The following is a 21,608-nucleotide window of genomic DNA, read 5'->3' as shown; positions in this document are numbered from 1 at the left end:
ATTATCTTTTCTGCAGTACATTTGTTATACATTACTCACTTCATGGCTTGCTGGTGTTCACCCCCAGGTTAATTTCTTGATTGAGCTAAAAGATGCAGAGTGAGCAATGCAAGAAATTGCAGGAAGAAAAAGATAATGCCATGGTTAAGGAAGGGAAGCGTCACCCTGGAGAACTATAGCCTGTTTCTACATGTAAAGCTGATCTCTGATGTAAAGCTGGGGTTCATATTTGCATTCATGTCAAACTTCAGATCTCAGATCTCATGACTAAATTCCTACATAGCTTACAAAGAGAGCTTAATACGGAGATGTTCATTTTCCAAAATGACAGAGAGAACTAACCATCATTTATTGAACATCGAACTTCAAAATTATTACCTAATGAATATCGCAAAGCTTTGCAGGATTGATATAACAAGTACCCAGGACATCCATCTTTACAAACACTACATCAGAAAACTGTATCTCCTATATATGCATTTCTGAAATTGTCTAGATTACTTATAATAGGGTGGGTGGGTTTTTTTTTTGTTAGCATGACAACATATAGTTCTTTGGGCTTCAGCTTTTAGCAATGAGTAAAGAGACAATGCTAAATAGCACCAGGAAACTCTCTTCAGTACCAATGACATTATACATTGTCTACCCACATCAAATACTAACATAGTTCATAGAACTGAAATCTCTGTTACGTCTCCTTGACTCTGCCACTGATCTTACAAGTCTATTTCTTTTAGGAAGGTTTAGTTATCCATATCCACGGTATTTACTTTCTCTGTCTCTGCCACACACACAGGTTTTTAAACAGATCAGAAGTTTTTCATGCTGAACCATACTCCATAATGCACCAAGTTCAGCATAATAATGCCATTATTTGCAAAAAATACTGTATTTTACATTAAAATTTATGCATTACTATTTTTCTGCTTCACCCTTTAAGTGTTTCAAGGCTTAAGGCTCATTCTGATTAAATGTTGCTTATCTTAATCTGTACAACCACACTTTAGAGTGACTAAAATAAAAGCTAGTGGTTTTACGAAACATGAATATTCAGTAAAAGTCCCCACAAAAAGGAAAATTTCAACTTCTCTACTTAAAAGTATCTCATTACAGCTTAATGTTGGAAGAAGTGAGATAGTAAAAAGAAAAGTAGAAATATTCCCTTGTATTCAGAATAGGAGCACCTAAACACTAGAACAGAACTGCCAATGATTTTTGACCTCACTTTCTTTGTAAGCACATTTTCCTGTGCAAAAGGTGTCTTTAAAGACTTCTGGAGAGTCAAGAAAACTCCAAACTAACTTAAGGTTCTCTCCACCTTCAATGCAGAGGGAATACCAAAAAGCACTGAGAAAAGTCAATGAAAATTGCCACAAGAAAAGAAAATAACGTTAGCAGCAAACTGAATCTATTGCTCTGTACTCAGGTATGTTACATCCACTGTAATTTGTTTTGACAACAGCAGGAAATTGGAATCAAACTAGGGGGAAGATCAAGGGCAGATTTTACTGATAGGAGACCATGGCTCTAGCGTGTGCAAGACCACCACTGAACTTCACTGAAAAAACCAACAAACCAAACAAACAAAGAAGAGGTTAAAATATAGCTAGAAGAATATGACATTATGCAAATGCCTTGTTCAGAAAGCAGCCGTGAGCATTTGTTATCTCTGACAGTTTTACCTTTCCTTCATAAGTCAGGCGTATAGTCAGGTGGTGCTCAGAAGAGGATTGCTTTCCTCTTAAGGGTGCTTTCCTCTTAAGTATCTCTTCACAGATAGCAACCTGCCCACTAGTGCTCTACTGGCTCTGACACTTTCAGGGAGTAGATCTATGTTGACACATAAAATGCTCCTACAGTGCTGCACTTTAAAGTAGCAATAAAAGTTGTGGAAAGGGCAGTTATGTACTTCCTTTATCAGCAGACTAATTGACTTTAACCAGTTATTTTTAAAGGCATTGCATGTTTTCATGAGTTACTAATAGGATAGAAATTTGATATTCCTATAGCTTATCATGTCTGCACTTTTTGACAATCACTGTACATGTATGGTATATATCTGAGAAGTAGTTTTTCAGTTAAACCATTTTACAGAATTTGCAATCCTCAGATAAATAAAATTGCATGCTCTAACTACAATATTAATGGCTATATCCCATATTCAGAAATTATTAAGTCTTAAAATCTCATTTCAAAGACTGAAGCTTTTAGCGTTCAAACTGAACTGTGGCAACAGTATTTGCTTCAATACTTTTAAATCACAATAATTTTTGATTTTACAGCTTTTACAGTTGTAGTACTAATGGGGTGAGGGAGCCTGCACCTTTGTATAAAAAGAACTTCTTCCTCTCCAATGCATAGTATGTCAAAGATTTACAACAGGTATGTTAAATGACCAGTTTTAATAAATTAGGCAAAGATGCTAAGAATCAGCAGGTTATATACATCTCTCCTTTTACTTCCAAGATATACCCCACACATATCAGAAAGTCTAGACATGGGAAAAATGTTATGTGTGCAAGAGCTAGGAAGCCATGAATTAGTTTTTATGTCCTCAAGAATTCCTAACACAAACACATAAACTACCTTTTTACTGTAAATCTAGCTATAATATAAACAAGATTCTAGCATTTCTAGTGACAATCTATACCAGGATAAGTCATCATACAGAAGTCCTGAAAAGTGACACACAGGGACTACATCATGATGTCATACCTGGGGAGAGTTTTATGTAGCTCTCGGTGTGCTTGCCATTCAAAGGAAGTCTGTCCTGATGTGACAGCATATTTCTAGGCTGGAGATACCACCAGCTACAGGAATTTATTCTGACCCATGCCTCTCAAAGAAATAAGCAACCTTTGGGTCTGCATAAGTGGAAATAGCAGTATTTAATAGTTTCTTATCAACCTAACAATGAAAATAATGATAGAATAATAAATCTGAAAGCAGTTTGAAGTAATGTATCTGTCAGTAACTTCATGCTAAACAAAAGTAATAATAAAAACACTCCACTAGTCATACATTTGAATGAAATATGGGGAAAAGATCTAATTAATAGGTCGCCTAGTGAGGTAGTCAAAACTGAACTTTTGTCATTGATCTATTTTATTCATAGCTACACATTTTATTCTTTTTTTTCTTTTTCTTTTTTTTTTTTTTAACGTGACACAGACAGCCCGGCCATGCCAAAAAGCTTTTACAGAGTTCAGCTTGAAGCCTGTCATTAGCATCTGCTCTCATGCACCAGGAATTGTCTTTCCTGGCTTATTTATACTGATTAAATACTTGGGGTTGACAGGGTTTCCCCTCCCTCCTCTCCCCTTAAGCTAACAATTAACTTTCAAAAATAATTTTTTTATATTGGACATAGTAACAGTTTAGTCATTTAATATTTGCAGAATTCTCATGGTCTTGCTGTCTAACACGGTATAAGGTTGATGTGTTCTTTCTTTTTTCATCTACCTACACAGAGAAAGTTTGACCTCCACCTTTACTACTTCGCTGTTAACTAAATAGTAATGTAGTCCCCAACCTCTGCTGCAGAACCTCTGTCCCATCCTTAAATAAATATATTTTTAAAAAAAAAAGCATGAGTGTAACATAACCATAAATCTTAAAAGCCTTAAGTCTGTGTTACAGTGGCTTCCAATTGCATCTGAACTCATTCTCTCTATAGAAACTTAAGAACATCTGGAGTATGTCTGTCAAACAGTGCTCTCCCTCTCCTCCCTTACTTCTGTCTCTGATAAAATCTACCTTGAATTAAAGAGCTGACTTGATGGGAGAAGGAAAATTATGTCTACAAAACCGTACTCAGTTTCTAGTAAATCTATGATATGGACTAATAAAGGTGAAAAGCATAAAAAAAAAGAAATCTATCCTCAGCTGGCAACAACTTTTTCCATAACTCACTGTAAATATTGTATCACAGCGTAGGGAATGAAATTATGCATCAAAATGATCTCACTCAAAACAAGAAAACCAATTTTAAGTATTTCAAAAGAATGCAGTAACTAAGGTCAAATAAGTGATGAGCTAAAGAGAGCATTTTTTTGCCTCATCCCCTCCCAAATCATTTTCCATTTTTTTAAGTTTAAAGGGAATTTGCCCTGCAAATCACTTAGTACAAGAAGTTTTGTACAAGCAATTGGCTGGATTTTGCCAGAAGTTTTTATGTCATTTTTTCTTGAAGTATACTCTTTCCTGTTTGTTTTTTAAAGCCATTTCTTCCTGTAATCTACTTAGTTTATGACATAAGCATGAAAATAAACAACCTTCAGGATCATGGTGATTCATTGTATAAGCTCTCTTCCAGCATTTTCAGAGAACGGATCTGAGAGTAAGAAACCTATTAATACCTTGCAGCATGTTTTATAGAGAAATTTGATTGCTGATTTTGTAAGACAAAGTCAGAATAATACTTTGAAAAACAGTTTGCAAAACAACAATTTTGACATTCCTACTTCCTTACATTGTGACAGTGCAACTATTCCTCCAGTTAGGAAGAATTTCTTCCTGTGGGTAGTCTCAACAGGATGAATGTACAGAAAAATGCTTTCCAAGCACTTCTTTTAACTTTAGCTAAGCACTCTGGAAAACATGCTAATTGAAACTAGCATTTAACACAACTCAGCATTCAGCATAGCCAATGACTTTTGTGTTAAATATTGAAAGAGGAAAGTTATCATTGTCAGCTCATCACTATTGGTAAAGATACCATGAAGCTAACTAGTTTATACTCTGGTGTATCACGTTTGTATGGCAAGGTTTGGTAGCAGGGGGGCTACAGGGGTGGCTTCTGTAAGAAGCTGCTAGGAGCTTCCCCCATGTCCAACAGAGCCAGTGCCAGCTGGCTCCAAGATGGACCCGCTGCTGGCCAAGGCTGAGCCCATCAGCGATGGTGGTAGCACCTCTGGGATAATGTATAAGAAGTGGCAGGGGGAACTGTGGAATTGCAGCTGGAGAGAGGAGTGTGAATGGAATAACTCTGCAGACACCAAGGCCGGTGGAGAAGGAGGGGGAGGAGGTGCTCCAGGTGCTGGAGCAGAGATTCCCATGCAGCCTGTGGAGGTTAACAGTGCAGCAGATATGCATCTGCAACCCATGGAGGACCTCACGCCAGAGCAGGTGGATGTGCCCAAAGGAGGCTGTGACCCCATGGAGAGCCCACGCTGGAGCAGGTTTGCTGGCAGGACTTGTGATCCAGGGGGACCCCCACTGGAGCAGTCTGTTCCTGAAGGACTGTGCCCTGTGGAAGGGACCCATGTTGGAACAGTTTGTGGAGAAGTGTCTCCCATGGGAGGGCACCCACGCTGGAGCAGGGGAAGAGTGTGAGAAGTCCTCCCCCAAGGAGGAAGCAGCGGCAGAAACAACATGTATTGAACTGACTGCAATCCCCATTCCCCATCCCCCTGCACTACTGGTGGGGAGGAGGTAGAGACTTTGAGAGTGAAGTTAAGCCTTGGATGAAGCCGGGGGGGAAGGTGTTTTTAAGATGTGATTTTATTTATAATTATCCTCCTCTGATTTGATTGGTAATAAATTGATTTCCCAAGGTGACTCTGTTTTACCTGTGACCGTAATTGGTGAGTGATCAACCTGTCCTTATCTTGATCCACAAACCTTTTGTTATATTTTCTCTCCCCTGTCCAGCTGAGAAGGGGAGTGATAGAGCGGCTTGATGGGCACCTGGCATCCAGCCAGGGTCAACCCACCACATGTGACTAAGACAAGACTTAGTCTTTACTGAGCCTTTAGCGTTATAGCAGCCAAGACTTACTCCTCTGTTGTGGTATTTAGTGATGCAGACAAGTCATGTTAGGAGAAATGGTTCCACATCAGGTTTTAAAGATCAATATGAACCACTTTTGCCTGCAATTGCACAAATACAAATCCTATTATAGCTTTGTATGTTTATATTATATCATTTTAGTTAAATTTATGTACCTAAAATAAAGCAATGTGATAGACATTTTTGAGAGACTGGTAACAAATGAAAGCAATTTTTCCTCTATTTGTCTACCAGAAATTAAAGTTACAGCACTATTAATCCACAGTGATGCCTCACTTGAACAGGTTTGTTCTGTCTAACACTGATATATTGCAATTAAAAAAAATCTGTAATTTCTTTTAACTGTTATTCGTGTTACTAAATAATTTTAAGTAAAGATTAACTCAAAATCTGTGTGCTTAAGCACACACAATATAAATGGTATCAAAAAATATTTTCATACCTAAAAAAGCAACCATTTATAGCAAACTATGTTAAACAAAAATAATTTGTAAATTACTACAGAGATTATGGAATGTATGATGATAGAAAAGCAACACTTTTCAGGGAACTGTTAAGCACGTTTTATTTACTCGTGCTTTCTGTTGCACCCAACAAGAATAAAGTTCCAGCTAGAAGTTAAGGGTTTCTGTATATACCTTCCTGATTAGGATCTGTGTCAATAAGCAATGTAATATTCTCTAACTATCTTAAGGACACTGAGGATATTAAAATAAAAAAGAAAAAATGGCAAGAAGAAAAATTAAGAAATAGTACATAGGAGTTTTATTGGCCTGAACATAACTTCTTCATATTTTTAATGTGAATTAACTGCTCATGAAAGGTGTCAGATTAAGAACCTTCAGGCTGAAGTTATCTATACAGCCACAGATATGTAGTGCATCAGCATTGTCAGATTTCCCCTTAAAATGCACTTCTGCTCTGAAGCCGATCAGAGTCTATACACTGCTAAAGAAATGTGGGGGTTTTAAGCTTTTTTCCCTTTTTAAAAATTTATTTTAAAAATCCTGGAAAAAAAATGGAAATTGATTTTCACAAAGGAAGGAGTCCACTTCTAGTGTTAAGGGGACATCACATCACATGTATTTGTGCAAGTAAATACTTTTGTGTAATCTTACTTGAACAGCTGTATTGATTTTGATGTCAGGCACTTACAAGTGTATTGGCAGGATTTGGTCTTAAATTTTCAACCTCCCGCAGTGCATTAAGTCACTTTTTTCAGTGCAAAGCTCAGCCTCCCCAGTTAATAAGTACCAACCTCCAGAGAAGACCAGAGGCTAAAAGGTACAATTCCACAGGTGCGCAAGCCCAAAAATTTACATGGAAGTGAATGTTTGTGGATTCAACCATTATCTGCTCCTAGGTAATTATGCACATCTTCACTGGGAAGTTAACACCTAATGAGCCAAGAGGCAAATGGGAGAAACCTTTTACATGCTATGCTTTCTGCATACCAGACCTCACAGGCAACAGAAGTAATACAGCAAAATGCCTCTGAGTCATGGGAATTGCCACAACCACACCTTTCATGTGCTAGCACAAACCCATCTATTCCGCCCAACACAAATCTTCTGACTATGCAGAAAATAATATTCTAGAGAAACATAAAATGCTGTCTATGACTGTCTCCCCATCTAAGAACTTAAAAACTTGCAGTGCACACCTGCAAATTTTAAGATCTCTCCTGATACAAGTATCTTTTTGTTCACTAATAAAGGAAAAACCAATCCTTTTAAAAAAAATCCATCAAATAAGCACCCACACTGATGCACCACAGCCTTCTGCGGTTTCATTTTCACCAGTGCCAAGCAAGTGAAAGCTGAGAACTTTTCCTGCTTTACACCTGCCTAACATTTCAGTAAGGTTATTGCCTGTAGTACGGAAACTCCAAAAGAATTCTGTAAGACCTTTGCTCCTTTTTCCAAGTGTTGTACCAACACACTTGGAAATGCTCCCTGACCGCGTATACTCCATTTTAAACACTTAGTCCTATTACTTTACTTTCAGCATTTGAAGTTGGGCACAGGAGTGTTTACTGGATCAGAACTGAAATCATTTTGCAAATGCACTATTAAGAGGGAAATGTTGAACCATGATTAGGTTACTGGTGCTATGGATGGGTTTCACCTTGAAGTTAGAACTAACACCCGAAGTTTTCTAATATTTAGTGATATTCCAATAGGCAGCCCACTACAGAAACTGAAGCCAGCTATAAATTGCAGACAGAAATGAAAGCCACATGCATCAAAGAAGGGAGAAACACAGAATATATCAGGGTTGATGTGCCTCTTCATTTCAACAGTTAGCAGTCTGGGCAACTCTTGGGCACCTTCCAGAATCACAGGCTGGAAGGAACTTCTGCACGTCATTTGCTTCAGCTCCTTTGCAACCTCTCTGTGCAATCTGTTCTAGAGTTTCATCACCCTCATGGGGGAAAGATAAGAAGGAACTAAGGAAGCCCATAGATCAGCCTTTTTACAGTGCTACAGACAGCTATGTATAGAAATATGGTATGTATGTCAAATACATTGCAGAAGTACATTAACATTACACAACCTGATGACTAACAAAATGGGCAAGACCACGATTTGTAAATCTACATTTTCTAATGTAACTTCAGGCATGTCAAATACCTGTATCATGATTTATTTTTTTTATGTGTGGAGATCATTAAAACTTCTATTTCTAACCATACTTTTATAAATTGAAACATTAGCTACATTATGCTAGATCTACTCTTTATTAAATATATGAAAAATAAAAATCAATATCTATCAACGATAAAAGATCTGGAGTGCCATAAAGCAGATTTTGGTCATATGCAGGGAGTCTGCTATAATAAGAGCCACATAAATGACCTGATATATTCAAACATGATAGCCAAACAAGGGGGTGACAAACAGCAAGGTAAATTGCTACAGTCCATTTTCTTCAGTCACATTCAGTAGATCTTCATCTAGACATTCAAATGTGTATCTACAGAGAATCTGTAAAAATTCAAGAACTTAAAATTCATCTCTGATTCAATCACCTAAGCAAGTGTTCAGGCTTTCTAGAAGGGACTGAGGACAACCTACATAACAATGCTAGGAGTTTTAAAAGCCTACTGATGAACACAACTCAGCTCTGTACATACCAGCTGATACTGGAAACATTACTGTTTTGCAAGCTCAGTGCAGCAGCCAGTGTGAGTCTTGCTGGGTACTACACATGAACTGCAAATCCTGCTCCTTAGAAAGATTTGTTAGCTGGGATGTGATGCCTTTCAGCCATGACTATGACTACTGTCATTGCTGAGCTGATTAAGGACGCGATGCACTTTTGTGGGCTTGCTTAAAGACCTGTGCATTGTATTCATTGCAGGATGATGACACTCTAAGGTATCTGAAAACCAAGGCATCTGAGAGCTAATAAATGGATTTAGTCGCCTGCCTTTAGACATCTGTGTTTAAAATTTGATGGTTTAAGGTAAGCAGACAAGCAGTCCTCAGACTAAGAACAACAGATTAAAAAAAAAAAGTCCTTCATAATGGAAATCCTATAGCATACTACAGTGCAAACCTCTAATATGTTATCCCATTTTGGTTTTTATATAATGGCCTGTACAGAACCGAGGGTAGGCTTGGACACTGTCTGCCATCGCACCATGGAGATTTTTGTCTTCTGTCTACTTGGCATACTCTGCAATAGATTAAAATAGTTCTGCTTGTGTCTCTGGAGATAGACTGATACAGTTATAGAACCTTTCTCTCATAAACAGGATGAGTAGTTTGCAGTGAAAAATCCAATAATTTTCCATCTGATCAAATCAATTTTCAAAACGTTAATGTATCTTTCCATTTAAAAAGTTATTTTAAATTATAAGCAAACTCACGAACCCATGTTTCTGCTAAAAACAACTTCTAAGGTCTTTCTTCCTACACAAAACATGATTTAAAGGATTCTAAACAAAAATACATTTATAAGGTCTTACAATGAGGCCATAGCTTCATATGCGAAATACAACATTAGAGTCTATTGTAAAAATCTATTTTTGTTTTTCAGAAAAGTCAGGATTTTAAACTAGCATTACTGTTTATCCCAATGTGGTGTTAATCTTAGCATTCCAACATTTAAAAAACTATCTGATCTGCTGTCATTTTAATAAAAATACAGTCTGTGGCTGTGACGGCATTTGGGATAGATATATTTTGCCATGATATTTCAGATAACCCCAACTGTGTTTCTCTAAATGCATTAAAAATTTATACAATTTCTCTTAACAGATTCCACATAGAAAAGAGAAGATTAGGGAATAGGCTTCATCAGGATAGCACTGATGTTTATCTGTAAAGTTGTTTTCTTCAGGGTTTCTAAAAATTCCTTGTCAGCAACTGCCTGAATTTCTATAGGTGTCCTATCAACACATTATATATTTTGACATAATAGCAGAGACTGTTACATTAGATGCATAAGAAAGTTTAGCTTCACTACAGCAAAATGAAAATTTTAATGTATCCATACTCTTTCAGTCATGGTCCCTCAATGTATAGGTTAGCCATGTGCACTAAGTGCTGAGACATACTGACTTCAGTGGGAGTTATAACACCTCATTCACTCAGTACACCCAAAAAGGTGATACTGGCTGTTGCAAGTGAATGGAGCAATCTTTATAAGATAAAGGCATGGGAGGCAGGGATTCAGAGATATAACATCCAGGCAAGCTAAGGCATAATGAAATTAAGAAAAGGCACACAGGATATTCCAGGAGAAAAATGAGGTTTTGGTTGATTTTTTTTTTCCACCCCACGGAAGGAAAGTTAAAATTTGAAAAAGGGCTTTTTTTCTGATAATAAAATTCCTGGAGAATTAAGAGTGAGTAAAAATGACACCGGTCACCTTGCAGGCATTGCTATGGAGACAGCAAGATACCAGACATAAAAATCCTTCCAGACAGGATAGGTCAGGGCATCCTTAAATAAAAAAACAACAATAAATCCACAACATTCCCAAGAGACTTCAGGGCCTTGCTATAAACACTAGTCAAAACCTCTGCACTAATGAATATATCAAACCACTTTGTCATGTTTAAATAGGTCTGCACAGTATCTGATATTCTAGCAGTAGCGTGGCAACAACAAATGGCAGGTTACCGACCATTCTAATCACATGTCATATTTTTTAAATGCTCCCATAACTGCAAGTCAGTATAAAGTCATAAAAACTAAATTGGTTTAATAAGATCATTTAATTAAGTAGAAGTACTTTAAAAGAAAAACAAGCAAAAAATCCAGGCCCATAAACCCATTAACCTAGCAAATTTTTATATCATGTAAGCTTTCACTCAAGATCTTGCAGAGTAACCACAGAAAAGGAGAGCAACAGTTAAGTATCAAACTCAAGAACTCTTTAATAGCATCCTTCATTAATGCTGTTTAGTGTAGGGTCACGGAAATAAGTTGGCTCTCAGGGAAAAAGCAGTGACAGTTTTTACAAAGGAAATAATTCTTGCATGTCCTAACAGGGTGGGTATATGCTAGAATTTATTCTTCACTTGTAGTTGCTATACACAAATCACTGTACTCTATGACATATGCATTAAGTCCTTGGTTAGCTATAAATGATGCTCTGCAGAGCAGGTGGAATAGGAACTGGGAATGTGATAAGGCTTGCAGATTTTTCTCTGAATAATCTAACCAGAATTAGCATGTCAGGATGAACAGAAATGCTGAGTAAATGGCTCCCACATAACTTCTGCTAGGTAGAGCTCCAGGTGATTGCCTTATATCTATGTAGACATTACATGTTACTTTTGGTCTGTCTGATGGTTGGTATTTCCAAAGGCACCCAAGAGTATTAAACATCTGAAGTCTCACACAGCTTGAAAAAGTTAATCATCCAACTCACTTGTGCTTCCTTTCACAATGAAATTTGGCTTAGCACTACGTCAAAATACTCTGAAATGCTGAGAGCTCATTTTCCTTTACAAGCTAAATCCACTGTGCTGTACCTACTCCCTTTAATACCAAGGGGAACTGTGTAAATGAAGAGACTGGATTTCTCAAACAGTAAGTTGCTCTTCAGTGCCCAGAGAAATGCAAAGTTCATTTTACAGCTAACTTAACGGATTTAGACTCATAGAATTGCTTAGGTTGGAAAAAACCTGTAAGGTCATCAAGTCCAACCATTAACCTAACACTGCCAAGTCCATCACTAAACCATGTCCCTAAGCACCACATCCACACATCATCTAAATACCTCCAGGGATGGTGACTCAACCACTTCCATGGGCATCCTGTTCCAGTGCTTGACCACTCTTTCAGTAAAGACATTTTTCCTAATATCCAATCTACACCACCCTGGCGCAACTTGAGGCCACTTCCTCTCATCCTATCGCTTGTTATTAGGGAGAAGAGTCCGGCCCCCACCTCACTACAACCTCCTTTCAGGTAGTTGTAGAGAGCAATAAGGTCTCCCCTCAGCCTCCTCTTCTCCAGACTAAACAATCCCAGTTCCCTCAGCCGCTCCTCATACGACTTGTTCTCCAGACCCTTCACCAGCTTCGTTGCCCTTCTCTGGACATGCTCCAGCACCTCAGTGTCCTTGTACTGAGGGGCCCAAAACTGAAGACAGTATTCGAGGTGCAGCCTCACCAATGCTGAGTACAGGGGCATGATCACTTCCCTAGTTCTGCTGGCCACACTATTCCTGATACAAGCCAGGATACCGTTGGCCTCCTTGGCCACCTGGGCACACTGCTGGCTTATGTTCAGCCATCTGTCAACCAACACCCCCAGATCCTTTTCTGCCAAGCAGCTCTCCAGCCACTCTTCCCCAGGCCTGTAGTGTTGCATTGGGTTGCTGTGACCAAGAGCAGGACCTGGCACTTGCCCTGTGGAACACCACTTGTGACTGGCCACCAACTGGATTTAACTCCATTCATCACAACTTTCTGGGCTTGGCAATCCAGCCAGTTTTTTACCCAGCGAAGAATATGCCTGTCCAAGCCACGAGCAGCCAGTTTCTCCAGGACAATGCTGTGGGAAAGGGTGCCAAAGACTTTGCTAAAGACCAGGTAGGTAGCATCCACAGCCTTTCCCTCATCCACTAGGTGGGTCACCTTGACACAGAAGGAGCTCATGCTGGTCAGGCAGGAGCTGCCTTTCATAAACCCATGCCGACTGGGTCTGATCACCTGGTTGTCCTGTACATGCTGTGTGATGGTGCTGTGATTATTTCTATTTCACGTAAAAAAGGAAACAAATGAGCATTATTTAAAAAAATAAAAAATAGAAATTGTGTTTAAAGCCTCTAGATAGATAGAGAAATATTGCAAATCCTTTCCAAAAAGAATTCTTCATAGTGAAAGCTATATAATCACTTAATATCTTTTCAGTAATAAAAATACTACAAAAGCAGGTGTTATGCATAATACATTTTAAGTTTTAATTAAAACATGAAAGAAAAACAACAACAAAACCAGAAAAACATAATTCCTTTCAACTGAAGCAGCATCCACTTGGTCAAGGGCTAAATTTTCTGTAAAAAAGCAAGATCTGCTTTAATTTACAACTTTGCAATTCCACTGAAGTTCACTGAGGCTGAAGATAAGAGTCAACTACAGAATATAATTTGGAGGTCATGTGCAAATGGTCTGGGCTCCACCTTTCCCATCAGTATTTATTTTTTTATCTCATAATTACAGTAACACTTTCTCCTTCATCACCCTGACTCTGATATCCCCAGGAATAAGACAATGAGACGAATGAGAGCTCATCACAAGTTCTACTAGAGCAATCAAATTTTAGAAGATGATACCTCTTAAGTCCCCTTCAGTTGTACCAAGGATTTTCCAATTTCCTTTAGGAAAGGCTCAAATCTTAGAGGTGCTTAGGTCTACCACTAATGCTTATACTTTGAGTCTCAATGTTTTCATACGATGTCAGCATTTTCTTATTATACCTATAAGTCATATTTGCATTATGCCTAGTGTGAGGCATTTACATCATCTATATCTGGGTTAGGAAATAGAAACAGTATTGTTTGTAGAATCACATCTGGTACGTATTCATTAGGCAAACAGATAGATGGCGTTGATGTAGAAACCAAAATGAGTATCTATACCAGAACAAATATATATTGCATACAAAAAACGCCCCAGCAGATTGACGTATGAAGGGAAACCTCATGACCTATCAAAATTAGAATCTCAGCCTGCAAGAGTGAAGGTAGGAGAGTTGATCAAAATTCTCTAGCTGCTAGGCATTTTATGGAAAGAGGCCACATTCACTCATCTCATTAAAATTCATGGAAATTGAAAATATCCAAAAGCCCAGGAGGGGTGGGGTTAGAAAATTTATTTCACAGAACAGGGACGCTTACTTTAAATTCACCTTGAAAGCACTTTCCCCACCACAGACTTCCTGAGAACCTTTTGATTTCTCTCCTACTTAGGAGATCATTACAGAACGTCTTTTCCTCCCTGACTAATGCACAGAGGAGGGTGTCACTTCAGCATTTTATGCAGATTATCATGGTTTGCTCCTAACTAGATCTTTGTTGGAAATTATTTCTCCTCTGCTCTCTCTCCAGCTCATCTAGTAAGCTTTATTTTTATTCCCTTCTGTTTCCCATATCTCATTCTATAGCTGTGTCATTTGATATCCTAACGGCTTTAGTGTTAAATATTATTCAACTCTGAGCTTCTATTTTCCTCTTTTTCTTTGCTTTCTCCTTTATTTTTAAATTTACTGTTGTCAGGAAACAATGACAGTCAGGCATGGGCACAATGGAAGAGGGATCTCAATCAAAAGCTACACTTCAGCATTTCTGTTGTAGATACAACTTCCAAAGGTACAAATCTGAAGGGAAAGAATAAATACTTCCTAAAAGGATGTATAAGGGCACCAGAATCATGTGAGATTTTTACAATCATCACAGTCATTTCAGTCAGGAAGAATCTGACTTCATGAGTTTAAGTTGCCAATGCTGGATACTTGGCTCACGTGGCCTGATCTGGCCCTCACAGGTTCTGCTGCTTTTAATTTCTAGTACAAAAGTGTCACTAAGAGGAAGATGCGATGGGAAGTTCTGCACCACCCCATTTCCACCTCAGGAAAATCTGTCTCCTCTTAATAGTACTACAATAGTACAACAATGTTTCTCCATGGTCAGCCACACACCCTGCCTGGGGAACTGACTATGTTTAAGACTTAGTAATAGCTAATAAGCACAGTGTTTTCAAGAATAAACCAAGGCTCAAACATCATTTCACAACAGAAACAAGGCTGGTTTTGGCAAGTTAGAAATAGAATCAAGAATCCTAAGTTAGTTTGTTGGGGTTTTTTTGTTGGGTTTGGTTTATTTTTTTCTTTGTTTAGTTGTGTGGGATTTTTTGTTTTTTGGTTTTTTTTAATAAGCTTTCTTCTAAATAAGAAAGCTGGGATAAGGTAGCCTTTTTTAATTATTTACAAGCTTTTCTATTATTGGATAAAAATTGCAGGACACGAACAGCAGCATTACTGCAGCAAACAGCTTGCTAAGTATATCCCAAAGAATTAGCATTCCAAATAGAAGTAGCAAGCTCATGCATAACTCATCACATGTTTTTGCAAGTGATATTGATCAATAACAGACCAACAGCATTCCCCCTGAATTAACCAATCATACATAATTGGTAATAAAGATAAAAAGGAAATGTTCTTTCATGAAGAAGCTTTCAGTATTTCTGTATTAAGAAACAATTAAATAATGAAGGCTTTCTACAAACCCCTCAGAACGGTTGGCCGCTTTGAAAACAGTCACAGCTATGACTAAATCAACAAAATCACATGTTGCCAAAAGATTTTGCCTTCAAAGTATTAAGATCAGATTTTTCCTCACCCTAACTCTCCCACTTTATATATCATTCACTCAGCCAGCTGCATGGCCCTCTCCCATTTCCTTGAGACAAACTCTCCAATAGTAGTTGTTGTACAAGTTTTTCTACATCTAAGATAATATAAATATCATTGTATTTTTATAAGTGGCCTTAAAAGAGACACTTTCTGTTTATATATAAACTATGTAACATATAAGTATTTTAAGGCCAGTTATGTATGTGAAAAGAGAAACTTTTTCTATTTATCAAGCTTAAGCACAAGCTCCCCCCCTACACTGGTGAACAATATTCATACCACCAAGTCATAAGGAATCTAATGCAGCAAGCAATGTTTTTCTCTTCACTTCTGTCTGTTCCCCTGGCTTTAATTTCTCCCTCTTTCAGAATTGTATCTGGCACATGGAAGAGGCTTTTTCAATAAATCAATACTCCAAAAAAGAATGACTGCCTCGGTGTACTCCACATATTACACAAGTTCTTCTTATACAGATAAAACCATTCACCTTATAGTCTATATTTGACATTCATTTTTAATAACAGACCTTAATAAAAGAATCACCTGGAAAAATGTGAATCTAAAAATAGCACCATGTTAAGTCTTGTCTGTTTTGACAATATTTTTCTGATGAGGCATAATAGCTAATCAATTTAATTTGGTTTCAGAAAGAATGATAGAATTTTGCTGTTTTTAAAGTATGCTTTTGAAAAAGAATAGCCATCTGAAAGAAATGCTGTGAGGATAGGCATGTTAAGTAATAGCTATAATTTTTTTGTCAGCAAAATGGAAGGCTACTGTTTTCAAGAAGAATGAAATGAGCAGCTTATCCATGAAAAATGTAAGAGTCAAAACTAAATTATATGCTTTTTAATAAAATTTTTATAGCATAAATACCCCTGTAGCATCTATATGGAAAACAAAACACATGATGAAACTGCTCCCCAGCAGATATACACACAAAGAACAAATTACCTTCTAAAATGTTATGTTTAAGGGCAAAATTTTCAAAACTATTTTTGTGTCTCACATTTACTGCATGAAATTAGTAAGAAGAGGAGGCAGGGAAAGGAAAGCCAAAGCATAAGAGACTCACTGAGGAATACCAACAACAAAAAAGTATCTGAATGTTTTGACAACTACCATCATCCCAAATGGCTTTGCTAATCCAGGGATAGGCCTCCTGACAGCAGCTGCAACTTGAATCATTATGTTTTGAGCTAAGCTCTGTTCTATCCTCACAAAAACAACACTGAAGAATTGTACAACATGTACAGTTCCTAAAAACACAGTCAGTCAACATCCCTACAACATATGCTCCCATTTTACACCAATGACTTACCCAGATGTTTCCATCCTGGTGGTATGGTTTCCAGTTTCTCCCTGTATCGCTATAGAGCATCCGATACTGAGTGACCCAGTCAGAACTGCTATACCTGCCTTGAGTCGCAATAGAACTGATCTGTTTCCTGTTCCCAAAATCCACCTGCAACCATTGGTAATGATCACTGTCTGATGGAGACCATCCTCCTGCACCTGTTGGATTGGAACAGAATAGAGAGATTTAGACTCAGACACCTGCTTTGAAGTGAAGACATTGTGAAGATGCTGATTGCTAGAAGGCAGCCCAGCTGAGAGGAGTAGAATACAAAAAAAAACTTGAACACATAAAAGGGAAAGATGATTGAACTTTTTTTTTTTTTAAAATGCATCTTTAGCACAGGCTTCAAATGCATTAACTCTGTTGCCTTAGTCATTTTATGATATAATTATAATGATTTAATCGGCTGCCTGCTAATGAATCAATGCCTTTGTAATGCCTTAATTACAGTTTATTAGTTTTTGCCAAATTATAATTGTTCAAGAGCTGACCAATTTGCCATGAAATCCTTTGTCAGAGTAAGCTGGCACAAATCAATAACAATCTCTGGATTTTGTATGCCTTTTCAATAACATTTTATGTTAAAGAGGTAATATAGATAAAACGGGAGGAAACAAGAGCAAGCTCTCTGCTTTCCTATGTTTCACAATGGTGCACAAACTGAAAGATCTACAATAATTGACAAAGGACCAGGTACTGCAGGGCTGGATCCAGTTTTGATCTGCTGGGTGCATAAGCTGTCACAGATTACATTGACAGATGCCTTGCAGAAGTGTTATTGCTATTTATGGGTCTATGAATTAACTCAACAGTACTACTATTAACAATACTCTTCTTGGCCACTAGCCTACATTGAACTGTTCCAAATAAAGAAGGCCAATGATGCATAGATAAATGAAGTATTAAGACATTAATGCAATTTCTCATTCTTCTGAACTAAAAAATATTAAGGCTAAAATTGTGATTGGATACTGCAGAGAATGATAAAAATTATAATATAGATAGTATAATGATATATTTACCATAATGATAAGTAGTAGGAAATAGATGAAACAACAACAACATCTACAATACTGAGAAGAAGGGGAGAATCGTTATATTCATAGCAAAGTTAAGGCACAGAAAATAAAAACTTTACAGATTTACAAGAGATTATAGGGGTTTTTTTTGCATTTTTTTAAGTTTGAACCAAAGAAATGACATGGCACACCATGAAATCACGTAGTCTAATCCATGGGCCAATTTTTGATGCTTTTAATTTCACTTATAGACTTCAACTGATGTCACAAACCTAGCCTGCTTGCCAAGCAAAAAAACTCTTTGCTGTAGTGCATCTTACATACTCCCATCATTAGGCGGCAGCATTGCCTCAGTCTTAGACAATTCTAAAACTCATTCAGCTGCTACAGGTGTTAACATGTGCAGGTCATAGGACATTTTAATGTTGTGATATCAACGAGATCATTTGATGCCGTAAATGGTTGCGTTTCATTGTAATTAAAAGTGTAGCATAATACCCACGACATCTACCTTGTTGAAATTTTTAAGGTTTACAATAGATGTTTTGTCCCTGTACTACAGGTAATGATACCCAGTAATATAAGCATGGTTCTTTAGGGGTAGGGAATAGCATTTAAAACCCTTACTAAAAACACATGCAGGGAAAAGGATTCCCACTCATTCCAAAACACAAACTAGCTCTTTTTTTTGGAGAGAATAGCAACTGGTCGTTTAAAAATAGAATATAGCTTCTTCATGTCTACTAGGCCAGACGATTGGAAAAGTTAGCTCTACTAATGTCTCAGCAGAGATGCTGTTTTCTCTCCCTGTCCTAACATCCCTGTCCAACTGGTGTACCTGAGTCTGATGGCACACAAAGGATAAGAAGCTGTCCCTGTACAGAAGCCACCTTTGTAAAAGGGCCCCTTTGGTGGCTCCAGAAAAAGTAAAGTCCAAATGTGAGCATTCAAAATTTATAATGGAAACAGAGCTGATAAATCCATCAATAAAATGTCCTTCAGCAATGCAGTGGTTGAAAAAGAATGACATGCTATAGCTGTAAGCTACAGAAATAGATCTATAATAAAATCGACCTTACATTTTATACGCTTTTTATTTATGCAGGAGATTGTTATGCAGGTGATTTACATTGAAACAAGAGATTTTGTTATACACTTCAAAAGAAAAGACCTTTACCGTTATATTTTTTTCTTTTAGTACACTCATATTACTGAGATGAAACTTTGTCCTTCTTTAACTGATAAACATATACGTTCATTGAAAACTGCACCTAGGTTTTAGAAAGTCTTCAACCACAATACCGTTGAAAAATTTTGAAAAACTGAGTGCTAACATTCATTATTCTTTTTTTCTTTTTTCTTTTTTTTTTTAATGTAAGAAAAGACAGAAAACATTTTTCAAATCATGCCTGACAAAAGTTAGAGATATGTGATGCTATAGTCACATGTAGGCCAGGAGATGCAAACATGAGTATGGCAAGACAGCCTGCCCTATAGCCATTTCTAATAAGCAAGGGACAAGGCTTTCAGTCAATATTGCAGACAGCAGCAAATAATATTATCCCATTGGTTTCTTGACCTAATTTTCTATCTCTGTTTCACATTTGCCTTCTGGCTTTTCCAAACAAGTAAATAAATAAATAAATAGTCAAAAGGATGAAGGATGAACACGTTGGACTATAGCTAAATGCACTGCTCAGCAGACCAGCATGGGAAGAGAACGGTGATGAGCCTGTGGAGCAGGGCAATCGTCAGCCATTCACCAGAAGCAGCCTGTGGGGATCAATTTTCCTCAACTTTCCTCTTCTTCTTCGATTCATCAGGCTGTGTAATTTGGGGGAGCTGATTACTTTGTTCATTTTGTTTGTGGCATGTGTAATCTGTGTTGATTCAAGGATTTTGTCCCTTTAGGGTCCCTTTAGGTCCTTCTTTTTTTTTCTGATCCACACTCTAAATAATTTATGAAAAAGTTGGATTATATAAAAATTTCCCTGCGGTGAGATCCTTGCAAAGGCCCTGAATTCATCAGAGGAATTGAAGTAATTTGTGTCTCCATTCACTCTAAGCAGATACAAAAATCTCACTTCCCCAAAATGTGCATGTGCTCACAGCTCAGCATATCATTAAATATTTTGTTGACTAAAACCAGCTTCCCTAGAATGAAGAAGTTGATTTGATATTGGACAGGGAACAGAGGAGTTACTGACAAGGAAAACATTTAACACATTTTGCCTTTTTAAATAGAGTAGTGAATTTGGAAATCAAACCCAATTTCCACAATATGGCATTATTTTCAAAATACACTTTCTTTTATGGCCAATATATTATGACAGTATAATGAATTATCGTTAAGGAATGAACAAAATGACAGCATGTAAGCAGTTTTCAGTGAGCATTACTTTGTACTGAAACTGCAATGTGTTTGAATAAATTTATTGAATAAATCCTATTCACAGTATTAATCTTCACACCTTGGTGTAAACTGTTTATTTTTAACAGTTACAGGCTATATTCTGAATTTCATTACATGCATTATTTGCACTTCTTATTATGGCAGAAAAAGAAATTTATTTTGATATGACACCCCATTTCACTTTGTGTACTGCCTTTTAATGCCAAATGCCACAATACAGTATGAAATCAATGTGAGCTACAAATTATTATAAAGATGTCAGAAGTAAAAAATATTTAAAAGATATTAAATATATGCATATAATACAGTTTACTTTCATTAAACAGGTAAGAAGCATATATGGGGTTATTTGGTTGTAGAGGTGCAATAAATAAAATTGCACACAATATCTGCTTCCTGTTTTTATTTTTATGCTATTCCAGAATTCGATGTGATTAAACATATTCACCCACTCATTGGCCAAAATAATTGACTCAGTGACATTAACCAAGAGAGTGACTGAATACTTTACTTTTGCTGTATAGCACTCTACACCACAAACAGGGCATCTAATTTCGGCTTGAGCAAGAATGGCTGTATGCGACCCTTTGATAGTAGGTATCAGAGAACTGTAAATTCAGCAACAGTAAAATCAACATTGAGCATGTCGCCCAGATATCTCTGTGCATCCAGGAAACTTTCCTGTACAGAAAAGCCTAAGAGTATTAATCAGCAAAGCCAGCCAGAGCTTTCCTGTGGTAAAAGACAGCTATGAAAGATTTCATAAAGCTTTACTTTCAGAACACGCTACAGGAAGTCATTTGATCTGCTGCTCCTGCAGACTGACCAAACAATGTGTAACGAGTCTACCACTGAAAAACACACTCGCTGATGCAGAAGACACATAAAACTATATTTAGAATGCTAATAACTTGTAAAACTTAAATCTTTTTATGATTTTTGTTACCAAATAAATACAACTGCTAACAGATAGTATTACCATCACTACAACGAGAGCTGAATTATTTAAATTATGAAAACCCCAATGGCTTTCATGTTATTATTGAATATTATTCTACAGGTTCATTCCGTGGAACTGAAGACAATATGAAGAACATATGACACATGCAAAAGATAGCACTTAAAATATTTCTAGGAGCATAAATAAATC

At 37.2% G+C, this 21,608-nt stretch overlaps 1 protein-coding gene across 1 annotated transcript in view; it reads right to left on the bottom strand.

Moving 5' to 3' along the window:
* Nucleotides 1-21,608, bottom strand: part of CNTNAP2 (contactin associated protein 2) — a 1,177,124-nt gene that overhangs the window by 750,303 nt on the left and 405,213 nt on the right. Inside the window, exon 3 of the mRNA XM_075083760.1 lies at nucleotides 16,988-17,181. Coding sequence (XP_074939861.1) covers nucleotides 16,988-17,181 — 194 coding nt within the window. The remainder of the gene's footprint in view (nucleotides 1-16,987; nucleotides 17,182-21,608) is intronic.

Source organism: Phalacrocorax aristotelis, chromosome 2, assembly GCF_949628215.1.
Source record: "Phalacrocorax aristotelis chromosome 2, bGulAri2.1, whole genome shotgun sequence".
In the NCBI taxonomy this organism is placed as follows: Eukaryota; Metazoa; Chordata; class Aves; order Suliformes; family Phalacrocoracidae; genus Phalacrocorax; species Phalacrocorax aristotelis.
This window is presented reverse-complemented; position numbering and strand designations above follow the sequence as displayed.